Source organism: Fulmarus glacialis, unplaced genomic scaffold (assembly GCF_000690835.1).
Source record: "Fulmarus glacialis isolate BGI_N327 unplaced genomic scaffold, ASM69083v1 scaffold27389, whole genome shotgun sequence".
In the NCBI taxonomy this organism is placed as follows: domain Eukaryota; kingdom Metazoa; phylum Chordata; class Aves; order Procellariiformes; family Procellariidae; genus Fulmarus; species Fulmarus glacialis.
Genome location: NW_009233092.1, coordinates 24,704 through 42,557, shown reverse-complemented (window position 1 = coordinate 42,557; position 17,854 = coordinate 24,704). Strand labels below are relative to the sequence as shown.

General features: G+C 38.3%; 1 protein-coding gene across 1 annotated transcript in view; it reads left to right on the top strand.

Annotated features, from left to right (window-relative positions):
* Positions 1-547: 547 nt before the first annotated feature.
* Positions 548-17,854, top strand: part of PHF21A (PHD finger protein 21A) — a gene marked incomplete at its 5' end in the record, with an annotated part of 27,202 nt that continues 9,895 nt past the window's right edge. The window contains 9 exons of the mRNA XM_009585196.1: positions 548-748; positions 4,491-4,745; positions 6,495-6,581; positions 8,837-9,133; positions 10,891-10,989; positions 12,106-12,157; positions 12,979-13,058; positions 13,489-13,549; positions 15,768-15,790. Coding sequence (XP_009583491.1) covers positions 548-748; positions 4,491-4,745; positions 6,495-6,581; positions 8,837-9,133; positions 10,891-10,989; positions 12,106-12,157; positions 12,979-13,058; positions 13,489-13,549; positions 15,768-15,790 — 1,155 coding nt within the window. The remainder of the gene's footprint in view (positions 749-4,490; positions 4,746-6,494; positions 6,582-8,836; positions 9,134-10,890; positions 10,990-12,105; positions 12,158-12,978; positions 13,059-13,488; positions 13,550-15,767; positions 15,791-17,854) is intronic.

The following is a 17,854-nucleotide window of genomic DNA, read 5'->3' as shown; positions in this document are numbered from 1 at the left end:
TGTGCAGTTTCTTTCCCGTGTAGGTAGCCCTATTTGATTTTCTTTCAGGTGACAATAATATTGAACAGAATGACCACAAATCCATGCCTTTCATATTCCCCACTTGCCTGGTACAAAATGGCATCCCCGTTGCCTTGAGGTCAGCTATGAGGCTTCAACCTGAAGTCCTTTTTCATCACTGTGTGGGAATGGTGCATGTTTGAAGGAGTCAAAAACTTTGGAATCTGAATGCTAACAAGTCTCAGGTGAATACAGGTTAACGAGGTCTTGCAGTGGTTTGTAAATAGGCTGAATTTGGATGGGTGGATTTCTGCAAGGACAGCAGGGTCACCCTGCTGGGCAGCAGTACTCCTCTGTGGCCTATTTTGACACTCTGCCCATTAGATAACACCGATATTTAAAATTCCAAAAAGAGAAATCCCACTAAGCTTCTGAGCAGTTCTTTATTTACATTAAATAAATGTAACTTTAGGTGTTACTATCTTCTCCAAAATGTGCATCTAAATAATTGTCATCATTTCCGTTTATGTTTTTGTTTTTCTGGTAGAAAAGAGTCGTGGAACAGCTTCGAAAGAATTTGATAGTGAAGCAGGAACAGCCAGACAGTAAGTTTCAAATACAGCCGTTGGCACAGTCAGAAAACAAACTACAGACACCACAGCCGCAACCACTACAACAGCTACAGCAACACCACCACCAACAGCAACAGCAGTCTACCGCACCCTCTCCAAACGTGATTGGATCACAGGTAAAAATCTCTACAATAATTCTTTTCCTTGCTGAAGGTGAAGTTCACTGCAAAAAAACCCACAAAGAAAGGCGCAGAGAGAAAATTACAAACTTTCGCTTATGCCTGTTAGGGTACCGATATGGATTTCTCCTTTTATGCATATGCACATACGGGTCTTGTGGTTTTTTTCAGCAATAACCTCCTATCTGAATTAAAAAAAAAAATATGTAGTGCTTAAAAGTCAGATCATAACCTCACAGAAAAGAAGGGTGGCAGTATCACCTTTCTTAAAAATAAATGAAAGTTTAGCAAATAAACCTGTCTTTTCCATGCATGAATGATTGTCCATACCCAGTAGGTCTCAAGAAACAGTAAAGACTTTACATGCACTGTATGAGGTGTATGATTAAAATAATTTATTTTTAAAAGACTAACAGAGTGCTCACTGTATCTGTGAACAAAATGTAAGAAAACAGTTCCCTCTTGTTTGTGCGTGCTTCTGTTTAAACAGACGTAACTTGTATCAAATAATACTTACCTGAGTTTTCAAGGATTAGTCTAAAAGTATACGATGGTAATTGCAAAGTTTGAATTTTAGAAAGTAGTGTCTTTGTTGGGAAGGTACATTGCATTTCAGTACAGTATAGGATTAGAGACATAATCCCAGAACTCACCACAGAAAGTGGTCTGCTTTTACTGAGGGGGGAATTCCAAGCTGATTCAAAGTCTCTCCTGTTCAAATATTTAGAATCCCCAAAGTGTGCTAATAAAACAGCAAGGAAGCACAGGGAGGTGTTTTGTAAAAAGAGGTGTATGTGAGGTCTTTTTTCCCCACTGATGCAATCTCAGCAGTTCACGTTTACCTGGATGGGCAGATGGCAGAATTCACCCATGAAGTTTACTTTATGCACGTTGCAGTGAATCACAACCATAGGTTTGACCGATGGTGGTTCTTGTCTTCCCTTTTCCTGGAAACAGAAGTGGGGGAAACGGTTGGGCTGTTAATTTTCTCATTAACTCAACAGGTTGTTTTGGATGCTGTCTAAAAACGTGTTTGAGAGTCTTAGGTAATTGTATTTTTGATAAAAGACTATTGAAGAAATTAAGCAAACTTCACTAAGGAAAAGGCATTTTTGAGCAGCAACATCTATATCAAAGTTAAAACAGAACAAAGAAGTAAATATTACTGTGCCCTAAAATATTTACAGGCAAACAATGGCTCCCTATTTGCTGTATCACTGGTCTCTGTTTGCAGTCAGGAAACATGACTGCAAAAGCAGATTCATGCGTTTCTCTGAATTCCACACTTTGCATTCATGCATTAACTTCCAGGTCATCTCCTGGGTTGTAAAAATTGAGGTTTTGTTCAAAGTTAAAGAGCCCTCTAGTGAAACAGTCAAAAAACTGCTACACCCTTCTGACTATCATTGATACAGTTGTACTTAGAAAGTAATTATAAACTGAAAGGCAGGTCATCCTCTCATTTGAATTAATAAGCCAGCTTTTATCCTTAACACTTCTCTATTTTTATTTGTGTTGGTATGATTTTGAAGTAACCTTACTTGCTTCTGTACACATTTTGCATCTAAGGTTGTGCCTCTGTCCTGTTGCCCCTCAATCTCTTTCAGCAAAGAAAAGTCAAATATTTTGTCTTTCTAGAAAGTTTTTTGGTGCCTACTTGTGTAAATAATACATCTTTCAAGGCTGTGTCAGTAAAGAGAATGCTTTCAATGGTTGTTTTCGGAGTAATTCAATTTAGGAATCAAGGTATATATGCTGCCTTAATAGTGACATTTTAATATACTTAATATGGTTGAGTAAGAAGGGCTTTTTAAATTTTCGTAAAGCGGCAAGCCTGCTAAAAGTTCATATTATTGCAATGTTATTATATAAAATAACGCAGACTTACTATGAATGCCACTTCAGTATGAATTCGTGCATTGAAAACTTTTTAGAATAACCAAGGTAATTAATGCTCAGCAAAGTAACAGGGATATACAAGCTCTGTGATCTGCTGACTGAAACTGTACTCTTAGTACTTACAGACTTACTAGAACCCCTTGAAAGAGTCACAGTCTTGTATTACACGATTGATTACGCTTTTCTTTAAAATGTTTATGGATGAATGTAATGCTTGTGAAAATGATAGCACGTTACATCTCATTGGAAAAGCTTGAATAATGTTACTGCATTAGGGGAATGGAGCCTCTCGCTTTGGAGAAGGTGCAGCGGAGAGATTCAATAAGAAGCTCTTGAATCTCAGATAAAAAGTTAAGGGAATTGTTCATGTTGCGACAAGAAAAAGTTAGTTATGTCTGGATTTTGTATAAATGTATAAAATTGAAACATGAATTATCCTTTGATTTGGCATTATACAGTGTTTGAATTTTTTTCACACTTGTGTGTAATTAACAGTTAGGGGATACAGTTTAAGCATTATGGAATTAGAGGTGTGAAAGTAAACTGCATTTTTGTTTAAGGAAATAATATTGGTGAAAATACTGAAGAATCCAACTGGAAATATATTTACATTTTTTTATTAGAAAGAAGAGAAAGGTCTTGTGTGATTAAAACCAAGCAGTCTAAATGAGGCATGTTCAGAACACGAAAAAGACTGCCTGATGCCTGGTTCTCCATTTTTTCCTGTCGTAGAGCCTAGCGCTGACATCAGGAGGGAATGGTGGTTATTTCATACTAGGAGCACTTGATCATGCCAGTAACTGTTTTGAAGATGCAGTGCCATTGGTACAATGGATTTTTTTACACCAAAGAGAAAAGAAATAAGCTCACTTGCCATTCTGTTGAGTGTCACTTGTCATGAGTTTTCTGTGCACATTTTGTTCTGGTTTTATATGGAGATTCTCTTGCCTTGTTGCTTTTTGAATGAGATTTGTAATTATCCCTTTCCCTTAACATCTTAGAAGACAGTACATTTTAAAACAAAACTATGAAATTATAGTTGTTTTAACTTTGGAATTTGTGGGCATAGTGTATTCAGGCATTTCAGGTAAATGCTGGCATTAAGTGATTCAAAACCACTCTCTTTAAAACAGGCTGAGAGCAATCATGATGTCACACATATCTTCCAAAACCACCCTATTCCACAGAACTTAAACTTAATTGCCTGTAGCTGGACAGACTAACAGCCAGCTCCTACAACTTCAGGATAGCCCTACTGATGCTCTTAGGAAAGAAAGTTGAAGGCTAAATAACTGTATGTATGGCTAAAACTGAAATTTGGGATACCCAAAATCAAAATTCGTTTTTGTTCTTAAAGAAACCAATTTATGAATGTTATTTCCCTCTTCCTCTGATTGTGAGGATCTCTGTAAATAAAGTTTCCATTTGAAAATTTGAGTTTTAATCGGTGAGAAGCTAATTTGCTGGTATGTTTCATAAACTTCCACCTTATAGGTTTGATATTGACAGTACATATTTGGAAGTCATATGAAACTAAAAGATCCAAAAATGCGTATGCAACTACTAACACTGGATTGTAATTTTCTCAGGAATTTGTTTTGAATCAATCTGTAATGCTGCAGATGATTAAAATAGACCCAACAGGTGCCCCAAATGAGAATCCTTTCTAGCTATCCAGTTTTCAGAGGCATAAGATAATGTGCTTGTGTGAACAACAGGTAGATAGACTCAGTGCTGCCTTTTCTTTCTCTTACTGTCTATTGTTTCTGACTAACCAACCCATGTCCTGTCTGATATGAAGTGTCTCTGTCTCTTACAGTGTATTTTCTGTTTCCCTTAGAAAACTGTAACTACAGCTTCTATGATCACCACTAAGACACTACCTCTCGTCTTGAAAGCAGCAACTGCGACCATGCCTGCCTCTGTTGTGGGTCAGAGACCTACCATTGCCATGGTTACTGCTATCAACAACAATCAGAAAGCAGTCCTCAGCACTGATGCGCAGAATGCACCAGTCAACCTCCAGACAACAAATAAGGTCACTGGGCCAGGAGCTGAGGCAGTCCAAATAGTGGCAAAAAACACAGTAACTTTGGTAAGCGTTTCATGTGTTTGCCCTGCAGATATGTGTGGGTTTAGTTTACAAGAGGGCTATTGGAAAAAAAAAAAAACCACGTTCAGGTAGTAGGGACATGTCGTGAGTCTTCACTAGCTGACCTTGTTAAAATGATGGTCTAAGACAAAAGCATTTACTGTCTACATGGGTTGTTATTACTGTATCACCTCTGCGTAAAGCTTCCCCTGTTAGTAATTGTTAGTCATGGGGAAGTAGTGATTGTTTCGCCCCTACCTAATCTATGTGGCTGTGTTCTGCAGAATTGCTACTCTTTTCTTTGGTAAAGGAGGTGTCAGACTTTCTTCATTTGATCAGTTTGGGTTTTCATCTTAGATTTTTTTGAGTCGATCTCTCTCATTCCCTTTGTGTGATAAAGTCTCTGGTGTTAGACACATCACTTAACTCTGCCCACTACCATGTCTTCACTCACCACTTCTTCATACACATGTACAGAGCTTGTTCTTAAGCATATATTTTGGAAAGTGCTTTGATTACATCACACAGTCTTTTCCAGAACAGTTAGCCACCTAGAAATGAAAGAAGAAACATTTCTTTCTAGAAAGAAGAAGTTTTACTACTGGGTTATATAGGCTTCTTGGTCTGGAAACCAGGCATTGTATAGCATCATGACAGGGAAATTTTACTTCTGGAGTAAAGGTTAAGGCTTCACTAAACATAAATCGAATTTATCTTTATTGAAAAATACAGTTTAATAATGCAAATGGAAGTAATTTTGCTTCCTAATGAGGCATATGTTTGCAGTCAGAATAGAGAAGACTATTTGAGTGAAGTTTTTTCTACTGTCCTCTTTTCCCATGTCATTCCTTGCACCACTCTCATCTGTCCTTTGTGTCTATGCTTCATTTCTTTGCTGAATAACTTACTTAGGTTTGGGGAGGTGATTCTGTTTTAATAATAGTCCATGATTTATGTTTCTGTAGCAAATTTCATCAAAAATCTCAGAATATTTTCCCAAGCATTAATTAATCAATACAAGACCTTTTTGAAGTAAATTGCAATCTTATGTGGGTGGACAGAAGTACAGAAGGGTGGAAACTAACATGGACATTAATTTCAGAGAATTTCACCAGTACTCAGGGTAGCTAGTAGCACTATTCAGAGGTTTTCATGTGGCAGCGCCATCCAACTGATGTCAGTTAGGCAGGGAAGTACTTAGGATGCCTTAAAATCAGATCTTAATTGTTTCAAATAAATGGCCTACTTTTGAAAATTTCAAGTTGTGCATTTGGAGCACCTCATAGTGTCATTAATATTGCTAAAAGAGCTGTAGCTTCCAGATCTTTTCTATTTGCCTGAGATCCTCTTCCATTCTTCTGTATGCCATTCAATATGAAAGGACAGTGGTTCATATAGCTTGAGTCTGTTATTATTTTCTGTCTGCTGTAAAGCCAATTTTTAACTATTAAAACAAACAGAGGTTTTCATTATCTTCAGATGAAATGGTTTTAGATTGCAGAGCACGGTAGTTAGTACAGTTGAACTAAAAGGAAAGATACCTTCAATTTATGAAGCAAGGTGTGTAGGAACTGGAAAGTAAGATTAGCTCAGTCTTTAATAAATTTCTAATGAGGAACCTGTTACTGTGAAAAATTATTTACAGAGTGGAAAACAGGAGACATCAGGTCTGCAAATACATTCAGGATGTTGATTTTGGTTAACAACTTCAAAGCTATTTTCCTCTTACTGAACTCTCTTATGTTCTTACAGCAGGTTCAGGCTACGCCTCAGCCCATAAAAGTGCCGCAGTTCATCCCTCCTCCCAGACTTACTCCTCGTCCAAACTTTCTTCCACAGGTGAGTGTATAGAAAACAAGCAATAGAAGAAGGAGCTTAGTTATAGCATAGATAGGAGATACTTTCCATGAACATCATTTTTGTCGGTCTTTATTGGTGACCTGGTGGAGGAGACAATTCATCCTCAACAGGTTTGTGGATGATTTGAGGGTGCAGTCAATACTCTTGAGGGCAGTGCTGACTTTCAGAGGGTCCTAGACAGGATAGAGGAACGGGCCAGCGGGAATCTCTTGAGCTTCAGCATGGAAAAAGGCAAAGTCTTGCACCTGGAATGGACTAATCCCCTGCACAGGTACAGGCTGGGGACTGGCTGGCTGAGGAGCAGCACTACTTAAAAGGTCTTGGTTGACAGTAGCTAAACCAGTAGTGTGTTCTGGCAGCAAAGCAGCCTAGCAGCATATTGGGCTGTACCAACAGGGCCACAGCCAGTAGATTAAGGGAAGAGATTATCCACCTTTCCTCAGCAATCATAAAACTGGATCTGATATACAGCATGCGCTTTTCGACCCCCTGGTACCAGAAAGAAGTTGATAAATTTGAATTAATCCAGGGGAGGAAGGCTACTAAGATAGCTGGGGGGCAGGAATATGTGACCTGCAAGGGGAGACGGAGGGATGTGGGCTTGTTCAGTTTGGAGAAGAGGTTTTGGGGGCACCCTAAGAGCAGCCTTATTTCCAATATCAACAAGGAAATCAACAAAAAGGTGGAGGCATAGGTGCTTGGCAGGAGAATTATAGACAATGATCATAAATTGGAACAGGGAAGGTTTAGACTGCATATAAGGAAACAATTTTCTCTTTGAGGACAATTAGGAGTGGAAGAGGCTTTCCAGAGACGTTGTGGAAGCTCCATCCTTGGAGTTTTACAAAATCTGTCTGGACAAATCTCTGAGCAACCTGGTCTGCATTTAGTGTTGGCCCTGCTCTGAGCAGGAGGTCAAATTAGAGACCTCCTGAGCTGCCTCCCAACCCGCATGAGTCTGTGATTATGAAATTCGCATATGATGATCATACATGATCCTATTTGCATCGAATGAAATGAATCCGTGGAAGAGGTGTCAGCAAAATCAGAGCATCACCCAAGGCCTTAAATTGCTCTAATTATTGTTTGCTGCTCATGAGCAAAAAAGGAAAAACGAGGTGGTCTCTAGATTATTCCCGAGTATTTCTGTACTGCAACAGAGAGTGACCTCTGTTTGCAGCTGAGCGATAAAACTTGTGGTTTACTTTTTTTTCATGGTTTGGGAAAGACACAGATTGCCTCTTCATTTAAAAAACCGTCTTGGAGGAACTATTTCATTTGTAAGAAATAGGTGGCGCTGTGAATAAAAGTCTAAATCTTTTACAAAAGAAAAAATGAAAGTATAGGCTGGTATCTGATTAAGATTTGGGGCTGGTGAGATATGTTGGAACGTCACCTTGTTTTCCATGATAAAATGCATTATGGAGTATTAAAGGTGGATAGGACAATAGAAATTAAATAAGGAAAAAGACTTTATTTTCGGAGTAATGTATTCTACTTCTGTACTCTGTAATGATGTGATAAATACAAACTTAACAATGGGCAAGAAATAAGGAAGTATTGCTGGTGGAGGATTGGAAGATTCTTGTGGCTCTTTTCTTTCTTGTGAAAGAAGAAAAGAGTAATGACTGCATTTACCTGTAGCCTTTAGCACTTTCAGTGAGGGATTAATGTATAATCTTGACAATTTTTTTGCTTAGCAAGATTGGTTGTGCAGGTGTCCAAATAATATATAGAGTTGACAAAGGTAACAGGGATTTGCTGAAAATTTTAATTATTTCTTTCAGGGCACAATCAACTGTTCATTATTTCTTGGAGGCTCAATATAAAGCCCTGAGACACACTTTTAACATGAGAGCCTCAGCTGTGCCTGCAAATATTACATGATTTTTTTGGCTGGCAAAACCAATATGTTGATTTAGATACAGATAAGGCACTTGGCAATAAACATGCAATATAAACGTCTGTGCATCCAAATACCATTTCAGGGACAGTGACTGCATATGCAAATGTTATGGATGGGTTTTATGCAAGTGGGTTTGAAAATGTGGCTTTTCCTTTTCATAGCATACTTAGGACACTATGCTAAAAATGACATTCTATAAAAAAATCAAGCAACCTTCTGCAGATTATACAGGCTGAATTGAAAGACTTAGTAAAAAAGTTCATCTGAAATACTGATATACAAATTTCTCCTTTTCTTTTTTTCTATTTTCTTTTTTTTTTTTTTGTAGGTTCGACCTAAACCGGTTGCCCAAAATAACATTCCTATTGCCCCAGCACCTCCTCCAATGCTTGCAGCTCCTCAGCTTATTCAGAGGCCTGTGATGTTGACAACAAAGTTCACACCCACCTCTTTACCCAACTCTCAGAACTCCATACATCCTGTTCGTGTAGTTAATGGGCAGACAGCAACCATAGCCAAAACTTTCCCTATGGCACAGCTCACCAGCATCGTGATAGCAGCACCGGGTACCAGGCTCGCTGGACCTCAGACTGTACAGATCAGCAAACCAAACGTTGAAAAACAGGTACAGATAAGAAAGTGTCTACTAATGCAGCCTACTGGGTTTATTGCTTTACTGTGCCGGTTTGGAGAGGATGACAACCATGGAGAAATTTTCAGTGGCTACTGGAGATACTCATGTTCCAACAACAGTACAAATTATGGAATGACTTGCAACTCTTGGGGCAGAAGTTAACATTTTCTTTAATACGGCCCATTGGAATATTTTTCTCATGCTTCAGTGTTTTTATGCTCCCCCTACTGTCTTAACTTCAGTAGTTTATAAGCTAGCTACATTGCAGGGCTGTACTAGTATTTTGGAGACCAAGTACAAACTGAAGTCCATGTGCATATCAAGCCTTTAAGAAACAGTGGAAAAATATTTTCTGTGTTTCTGTTTTTCAAAGGGTGGCTACGAGAAAGGCAAAAATTACACAAAATCGTAGGGGTATTTAATATGATAAATGTAGCCATTTCTTCCTTGATCTTGCAGTCTTGTGATTGGAGGCAAAATAGTTTCACTCAGCTTCTGAAGACTGATAGTTCCCCGTGACTAAATTGGATTGATGGAGTGGAAAAGAGACCCTCAGAAACAGAGAATTTAGATGTTCAGTTTTAAAGTCTCTCTCCAGAAAAGACTTATAAAATAAAACATGGCTTTAGTCAGTGTGGATTGCAACTGAGAGTCCTTGCCGTTCAGTTCAAGCAAAGCAATCTTCTGTTCCACTTTTAACTCTTTCATATATTATATGTTAGTATAATATTGTATACTATATAATACATTATCTATAACATATAATAGTTCTGTAATTTATATAAATAATAGTAGTATATATTTCATTTATAACACTTTCATAGACTAATATGCCTTGAAGTTACCTTCTGCTTTTGAAGTCACCTATGGAGACTGTGAAAATCATGTGCATGAAAGATATGCTCATGCTCAGTTCTGCTTATGAATTCTCATGAGTAGGTTCTTGCATACCTCAAGGCTGTTCCACAGCTTGTTCAGCAATGCATGCCCTTTTCTTATGATTTGAGGTTGTACTTCTACAATACTATACTTTCGATGCCTCTTCCTTTTGATGTGAGCAATATTCATTTGCTCTTCAAATAATTACTGGCAATTCAACTGTTGAAAAACATACAGAAGAATTTTTCTGTATATTTTCTCCATATCATAAAGGGGAAAAGTTTGTCTCTCTGTAGCTTACCGCACTCATTTTGTAGCCTCAGCAGCTCTGCCATGGGCTGAGGATTGTCATGCAGGGTCTGTGATACCATTGCAGAAGATTATGACTTCAGAAGAGAAAAAAGCTTTAGAAACATCTGAGATCGTAGGAGTCAGAGAGACAGTTTTTGAGCCATTCATAATTCTATGAAATATGAAGACTGAGGAGTGAGAAGTACAAAATGCATGTGCTGTGCAGAATGGTTTCTACCTGGAAGTCCTCCATGGGATGCTTTTTCTTAAAGTGTCTGTTAGTTTTCCCATACCGTATAGTGATTTCTGTAATGGAGTTAACTCTTAAGATTACTTTTATTACTTGCCTGGCTGCGTGGGTTAAGGGAATGGTGGTAAGGCTGTTTCAACCTTTGTTAAAGGAAAACACTTTATTTAACATTCCTCTTGCGTCAGATTCCTCAGTTAAGTCTTTGTTAGTACACTGCCAGCTTTAAACTTTTTCTCCTGTATCTGCGAAAATATTTGTTCTGCTTTATTAGTCAAAATAAAAAAAGTCATTCTTATCACTGAATGAGAGAAACGCTGTTTCTTTTCAGACTATTAAACCACATGTGGAAGCAGAAGAGAAGCAAACAGAAAGTCGTACAGTTACTCCACCTGCTGCACCGAAGCCAAAACGAGAAGAAAATCCACAGGTATCAAAACACACCCAGAGCTTTCTTTTAAGAAAAAAAGGAAACACTCTGTCCTTCAGAAAACATTTTCCCCCCTCTGTTCCCTCAAGACTCCTTGACTTCAACATTCCATACATTCCTGTTGGACAGCAGTAGATGATAAGGCTACAGAATAAGAAATCTAAATAAATATAATGCGTTGCATTTTTCAGTCCTGGAGTGCATTTGACTTCTGAGTCTTTTGTAAGTTAGAAGATCATAATTTCCCTCTGGTACTTCCTTCAACCAGGAGGCTTAGATTACAGTGTTGATTTCCATTCCTTTGAGGTTTTAGACCTCTGGAGTAATTTTTAATGCTGGAGAAATGTCTTTAGTTTGCTTTGTAAAATATTTCTGCTCTGGTGAGCAGGATGGAAAGAGTCATGTATGTTCACATTCAGCCCAGGTTTTATTCCAGTTTAGGTCCAGTTGGTTTTGGGGGGAAGGAGTGGCTGGAATGGCTATTTCTTAAAGCCAAAGCACAGCTTTGGAACTGATTGCAGCTAAATGCTCTACTACATAGATGGATTCAAACTAGCTACTGTGTGAGCATTAACTTTTGTCAGTACAATTCTGATTTTTACGTGTCTGTGCACTTCCTGCATTAGAATTAGAATCCTTTAAGGAAGCTATAGCCCATAGTGAATGGCAAATGTAAACCAGAGTTGCTCCTTGTTGTTCGCAATATATGGAGAATGATCTTCTACTAGCAATATTTTGCTGGCAATTGAGCTGTGTTGGTATTTACTAAGAGCCAATCACATAGTCGGTTCAGTGCTGGACTGGAAGTAAAGAAACTGGAAGTAAAGAAACTCTGCCAACTCTGTGATCATGAGCAATTGGCATTTCCCTGTATCTCAGCCTAGGTTCACATCTAGAAAATAGGACTATTGTCTATCCTCTGTAAAGCAGTTTGACATATATGAATGAAAAGTGATTTATAGAAGCAACGTATTCGTAAAACAAACGAATCTTTGTTTTATATAAAATAACATTTTTGTTGCTTAGTTACCTGTCAACTGACTTTAAAGGGCCTAAGTGACATAGCTCATCCTAACAGTTGGAATTGTCATGATCTTTTTTTCTCCCCCCTCACAGAAACTTGCCTTCATGGTGTCTCTGGGACTAGTTACTCATGACCATCTGGAAGGTAGGAAAAATGTCTTAAGTGGGTGCTTGAGCTCCCTGTTTCATGGCCATTCTGAATTGGAAGTACGGGTCCAAAGTATTTCTGTATTAAATGCAGTATTTTCTTGCACAAAAGTACATTTGGGATGCTTGTACTCTTGATCTAACTTAGCTTGTTGTGCATACTTTTTTATTCCTCTTACTACATTGAAACAAAGTGGCTGCTTATGCAGCTAAGATCAGTGATTGGGAAGAAAGTGTATGCTCTGATGGTAGGAAAGACATTTGTGACAATCCCATTGCTTTCTGCACAACTCCTGTATCTGCAAAGTTACACCATGGATGATTTTACTGTAACTCACATCTGAATTTTTCATTTATTTCATGATTTCATGGGACTGTAATCTGTAGTGAATGAGTTAATAGATTATAAATTATTTTATAATTTAAACTCCTTAATCCTATACAGTGAAATGCAGCCTAACATTTCAATAGCTTGCATATTTCTGTACCGTATTTATTTTTAAGTATCAACAAGGTTACCAGAGGCTTTTTGTTTTAGATCCCAATACACTGACTGTGAGTTTAAAATGTCTTAGTCGTGGAGTACTTAGCGAGAAGATGCAGTCATTTCATTAGTTAGTTGAGCACTGTATTTGTATTCCTTGTCAGCTCTTAGTTTTCAAACTTTCAGAAATAAGTATAACAAAGTTGCCTATATTCAGCATGACTGGTGTTCTGTAGAAATCTTCACAGCTCTCCTCACATGCAAACTGAATTCTGAGGACTTTATGTAATTTCTGAGACCCATTGTTTTTTAACCTGAATTCTTTGTTTTATAAGAAATCCAAAGTAAGCGACAAGAGAGGAAAAGAAGAACAACAGCAAATCCAGTGTACAGTGGAGCCGTTTTTGAGCCTGAGGTATTAATTTTTTGCTGGGGGAAGCTGGTATTTTCATTCTGAGCTTGTGTCTCTTTCTGTCATGTTGCTGCCTCCTAAACTATCTCAGTTCTAAGCTGAGATAAGCTGTAGTCTAAACTACATTTATAATTCAAAAGGCCATTGCAATAATAGGACCCTCAGATTTTTGAATAGCAAATACATTGGGATGTTCTTGTAATACTTGCGTCTTCTTCTGCCTTTTCCTATGTAAAGTTGACGTTAAATGGCAGCGTGTGTACCATTAGGTCGGCTTGTGTATCAGCCTCAAGCAGTCCAGATGTCAGAAGTAGTGTAAAAAAGCTAACCTTTCTGAAGCTGTGCTTCAGAAAACAGAACAGCCAGTAATTTCACTTAGTACTACTGTGCGAAAAATGTTAGCCAACAAAAATTGTTATATTCTTCCCTGCAGCGCAAGAAGAGTGCAGTCACGTACCTGAACAGCACAATGCATCCCGGGACACGTAAAAGAGGTGAGGTATACTTAGACCTGTCTCCCTGCTGTATGCCTCTTCCTGCATCTTGCATTTGCAGTCCCCTTGTTGATTTGAAGAGCAAAACAAAGAAGGACTCTACAGAACTTCATTTGTCCAGTAAATTTCTATGGTAGACAAAGATCATGACTTCTAGGGATTAGCCTAGCAGGTTTTATTAGGCAGCTCAATGTTTCATTTCAGTTTCATTCTCCAAAAAAAAGAAAAAACCACAATAGATAGAGCAAAGTGAAAGGTGAGGTGTTTGAACACCATTTAGTGGTATAAAGCTGCTGTCAAGATCCTCTTGTTAATAACTAAATTGTATTGTTACTGTCAAGAGGAAGGTGGTTATGGAAAAAGTGTCGTGCCCTGAATAGGAGAGGAAACTTAGTGTGACAAAAGCCTTGTTCCCCACTGGGAGTAGAGATGGGTCCTTCAAAAGAAGTTATCTTGAGCAAGAAAGGCTATCATGCTCATACTGAGCACTTTTCTGCAACCAGAGTGCCACTTGTCCTAAAATGAAAGATGATCTTTCATATAGGTGTGCGGTATTGTTCTGTAGAACAGGTGAAATTTTAAGACTTAGATTATGGTGAAACTGATGAGTCAGAACAGCATAGGAGAGAATGTGATACCATTTTCTGTGCACGGCATCAACCACACGTATATGACAATCTTTCCCTGATTTTTGATGATTTTCTGCAGTCCTTAAAGACTCATAATACCTTCTCTACTCCTGAGTTTGTTGTCTAAAAAAAGTAATCAATCAGATTAAAAAACCCACAGTCCTACCTAGCACTGACCAGTTCCATTATCTTTGTTTTTTGACTGCAAGGTCAAATATTCATTTGATATGTGCTCTCCTTGATACACCTCTTCAGTCCAGCAGGCAATGTGGCAAAGCTGACACTTCTGCAGCTATGCTGTTTCTAAATAAAAGACATCAGTCTCTACTGCCATCCTCTAATAACATTAAATGTATTTTTTAAAATTATATTATGTAGATTTTATAGAGAGAGAGTTTTGCATTTACTCTGTGGATAAGTAAATGTTCCTTCTTCTAGTAATGATTTCTTAATTCTATTTTATAACTCATTGTGAACAATTACTGTATCAATGAAAATGATGGCATGCTTTTGTACTTGATACTCTCTTAGCCTGTTTTTGCACACTGACTGCTATTATACTTTCTTTTTTTTCCTCACACCCCGTTGTGAGCCTGTACCTTGCATCAGCACCAAATTAGTAGCACACATTTTCAGTTGACAAAAGATTTGGATGTATACATTTGTTTTGTGATTTAGTATAGCAATATATTAGGTGAAAAGCTTGTGCAAGCATGTGCCCTTGAGAGCTTTAGTTTAATTCTAGATGGTGCTGAGCATGTCAGAAATTTCAGCCATGGACATCACTATCAGAAATCCATTTCCAAGGACATACTTAGTTCTGGAACATATCCAGACCTTAAATGCAAGGTTTAGCATGTTAATAGGTATAGACTGACAATCTGTAAACATAAGATCTGGGGAATTATTCCTAGATCCTAACTCCGTTATGTTTACATATCTGTAAATTACCCTGGAGAAGGGAGGCAGAAATGGTGGTTACATACTGTTTTTTTGCTGTCTTGGTTTGTGTACATAATTTTACCAAAATTGTTGTGAACACATTTTGCGCTTTTGCTGGTAGTGCTGGTGTTATAGGTCAGACAACAGGACCTGTTTTTGAGGTAGCCTAATTTAAAAAATGTACCAGTAGGGTAGAAAGTGCTGATCTGTGGGTCAGTGGGTTGAAAAAAAGGGGAAAAAAGGAGAGAGTTGGTGAGTGTTGGCCTCTGATAAAGGACTTAACCTTTGTGTAGATTTATGCTGCCACTAGAAAGATAGGGAGGTGTGGGATAACAGTAGAAAGGATTTGATAGTAATTATTGTAGCTACTCTCTAGCTATGATGCCAACATGTTTTCCCTAAAAACTGAATAGCCTCATTTCTAGGAGTGGCAAGTGTCCCCACGCTGCTTTTGTGGGAGTGATTCTTTGTCCCTCTACAGAGCTTATTTCTATTTCCTTCTGAAATACATCTTTTAAATGTTCTTTCCTTGCAAAATTCTACTTAAAGATTTCTAAAAAATGTTTAAATCTTTGCTTCTGTCCTTCCACTTGTAACTTTTATATTAACTTCCTCTCTGTGCTACATCATTTCCTTTTTCACGCTAGCCAATGAGGACCACTGGCCAAAGGTATGTAAGATCATTTTTCCTTTTTTTTTTTTTTTTTTTTTTTTTTTTTTTTTTTGTGTTCCCTGTTGTTAATATGTAGGTCGTCCACCTAAATACAACACGGTGCTGGGGTTCGGGGCTTTGACCCCCACATCCCCTCTGTCCAGTTATCCTGACTCCCCCGAAAATGAAAAGACAGAGACCACATTTACTTTTCCCGCAGCTGTTCAGCCTGTGTCCCTGCCTAGCCCCAGCTCCACAGACGTAAGTAACTCTTGGGGAGGGGGTTACTTTTAAAAAGATATGCAGAAAGAGCCACAAGGAAAATCGTTGCAGATTTCGTTTCTTTAGTCTCACTCATCATTTGTCCTGATTTTTTGTTCAGCATTCTTTTAACACCCTTCCTTTTTCCTCCTGCACCTATGTTCTTATCCTGTGGAGATTTTATTTATAACTCCTTCAGTGGATTGAAACATTGGGAGGCACCAGGCATGCTAGATGAGCTCATTTCCTTTGTGCAGTGTCTGAGATCTTGTCTGACTGAATTGAATCTGTCATCCATGAAAAAGGGGGAAAGGGAGAATGAAAAGTATTACTTACAGACCACAATAACAAAAAGTTGGGGTGTTTCTGTAATGAGAGAAGGAGGGAAACCGCTTCCCAGGACAGCTAGGAGCAGCGTTCACAGCACTGGTTATGGCAGTTCTGGTGTACTGGCGTAGCTAAATACATCGCCCCTGTGGTCAGATCGCAAAATCTGTCTTGCGTGAAATCTGGTCATTTCGATTTAATTTATGAAGAACCGAGTGTCCTTATTTTAAGTTAATTCAAAGATAAGATTTGCTACTCAAAGCACAACCTTTTTTAAGTTGCTGAGAACTATCCAGTTACTTCATTGTTTCTGTTTCTTGCAAAAACATGATGAAAAAAATTAAAGGTCATGCGTAAACTTTAGAAGATAAGTAGTGTGGGAAGAATTGGACTGAGTCACTGTGTAGGTCCAAAATGACATAATGAAGGGACTGTACACTATGGTTTGTCTGAAAGTGTACTGTGACTGTTCAGTATGGCTGAAACAATTCATTGCACAAAAATTCTCAGGAGTTGTAGTGTACTTCCAGTAAAGTGCTTGCGTTTTAATGACTAGTACTTACTGGGTACAGTTTAAAAATAAAAGGGTGCTTGCTTATTTCTTCACACCAGTGCTGCAGACTCCTTCTGCAATCTGAGTCAGAGCAGTCTCCTCCTTTTTTTTTTAAAAAACATATTATCACATGTGATTGAGGCTCAACCATTTGAAATAGGCTTTGAGGAAGAGTTGGGCCGCTTTATTTTCATCTATGGAGTTGCACCACTGTAAGTACATAGACTGAGAGTCCAACTCTACTGGCCATATACAATAGGGAAGAGAAGCCAACTTCTTGCTTCTGAACTGTGTTTGTTCTGCAGAGGTAACAGGAATAGAAATAGTACAAGTGTGTCTGAGTCACTGAAATAAATAGATGCAATTCTGATACTCAGGGAATATGTATGTGAAATTAAAAGGTTCTCTTTTATATAGTCACTTCTGAGAGCAAAATAGCACTTGACTGTAAAAAGCCCTTCCTGACAGTCAAATGAATGGGACGGTGGAACAGCCCCTCAGGGAGAAGGTGGGGCAGCTCCGTCTCTGGGGGCTTTTAAAAGTAAGCAATAGAAACAACTAGCAAACATGCTGGAGAGCACATTTTTTACATTGGCCCCAAAAGAAGGACTGGGTAATGTGGTGGGGGTCTTCTCCATCTCTGACTTGTGTGTGTATACTGCCGAGTCTTTTCCCTGAGCTGTGTAAGAGCTCTCAAAAGAGTATAATGAGTTGTTGCCCTGTTTTCTGCAGTGCCTGATGGCAGCAAGCTAAATCAAGAATAGTGAATTTCTGTAGCATTCATATCTAGTTCTGAATGCCCTGAATTTTCTGAATTTGGGTAGTATTTAGGCCTAGGTTCTGGATTGCTTTAATAGTCATTAATTAATGAAAATAGAACTATTTTAAGGGAGACAATGGAAGATTACACAGCAGGTAATTAACATTCTCTCTTACCTGAG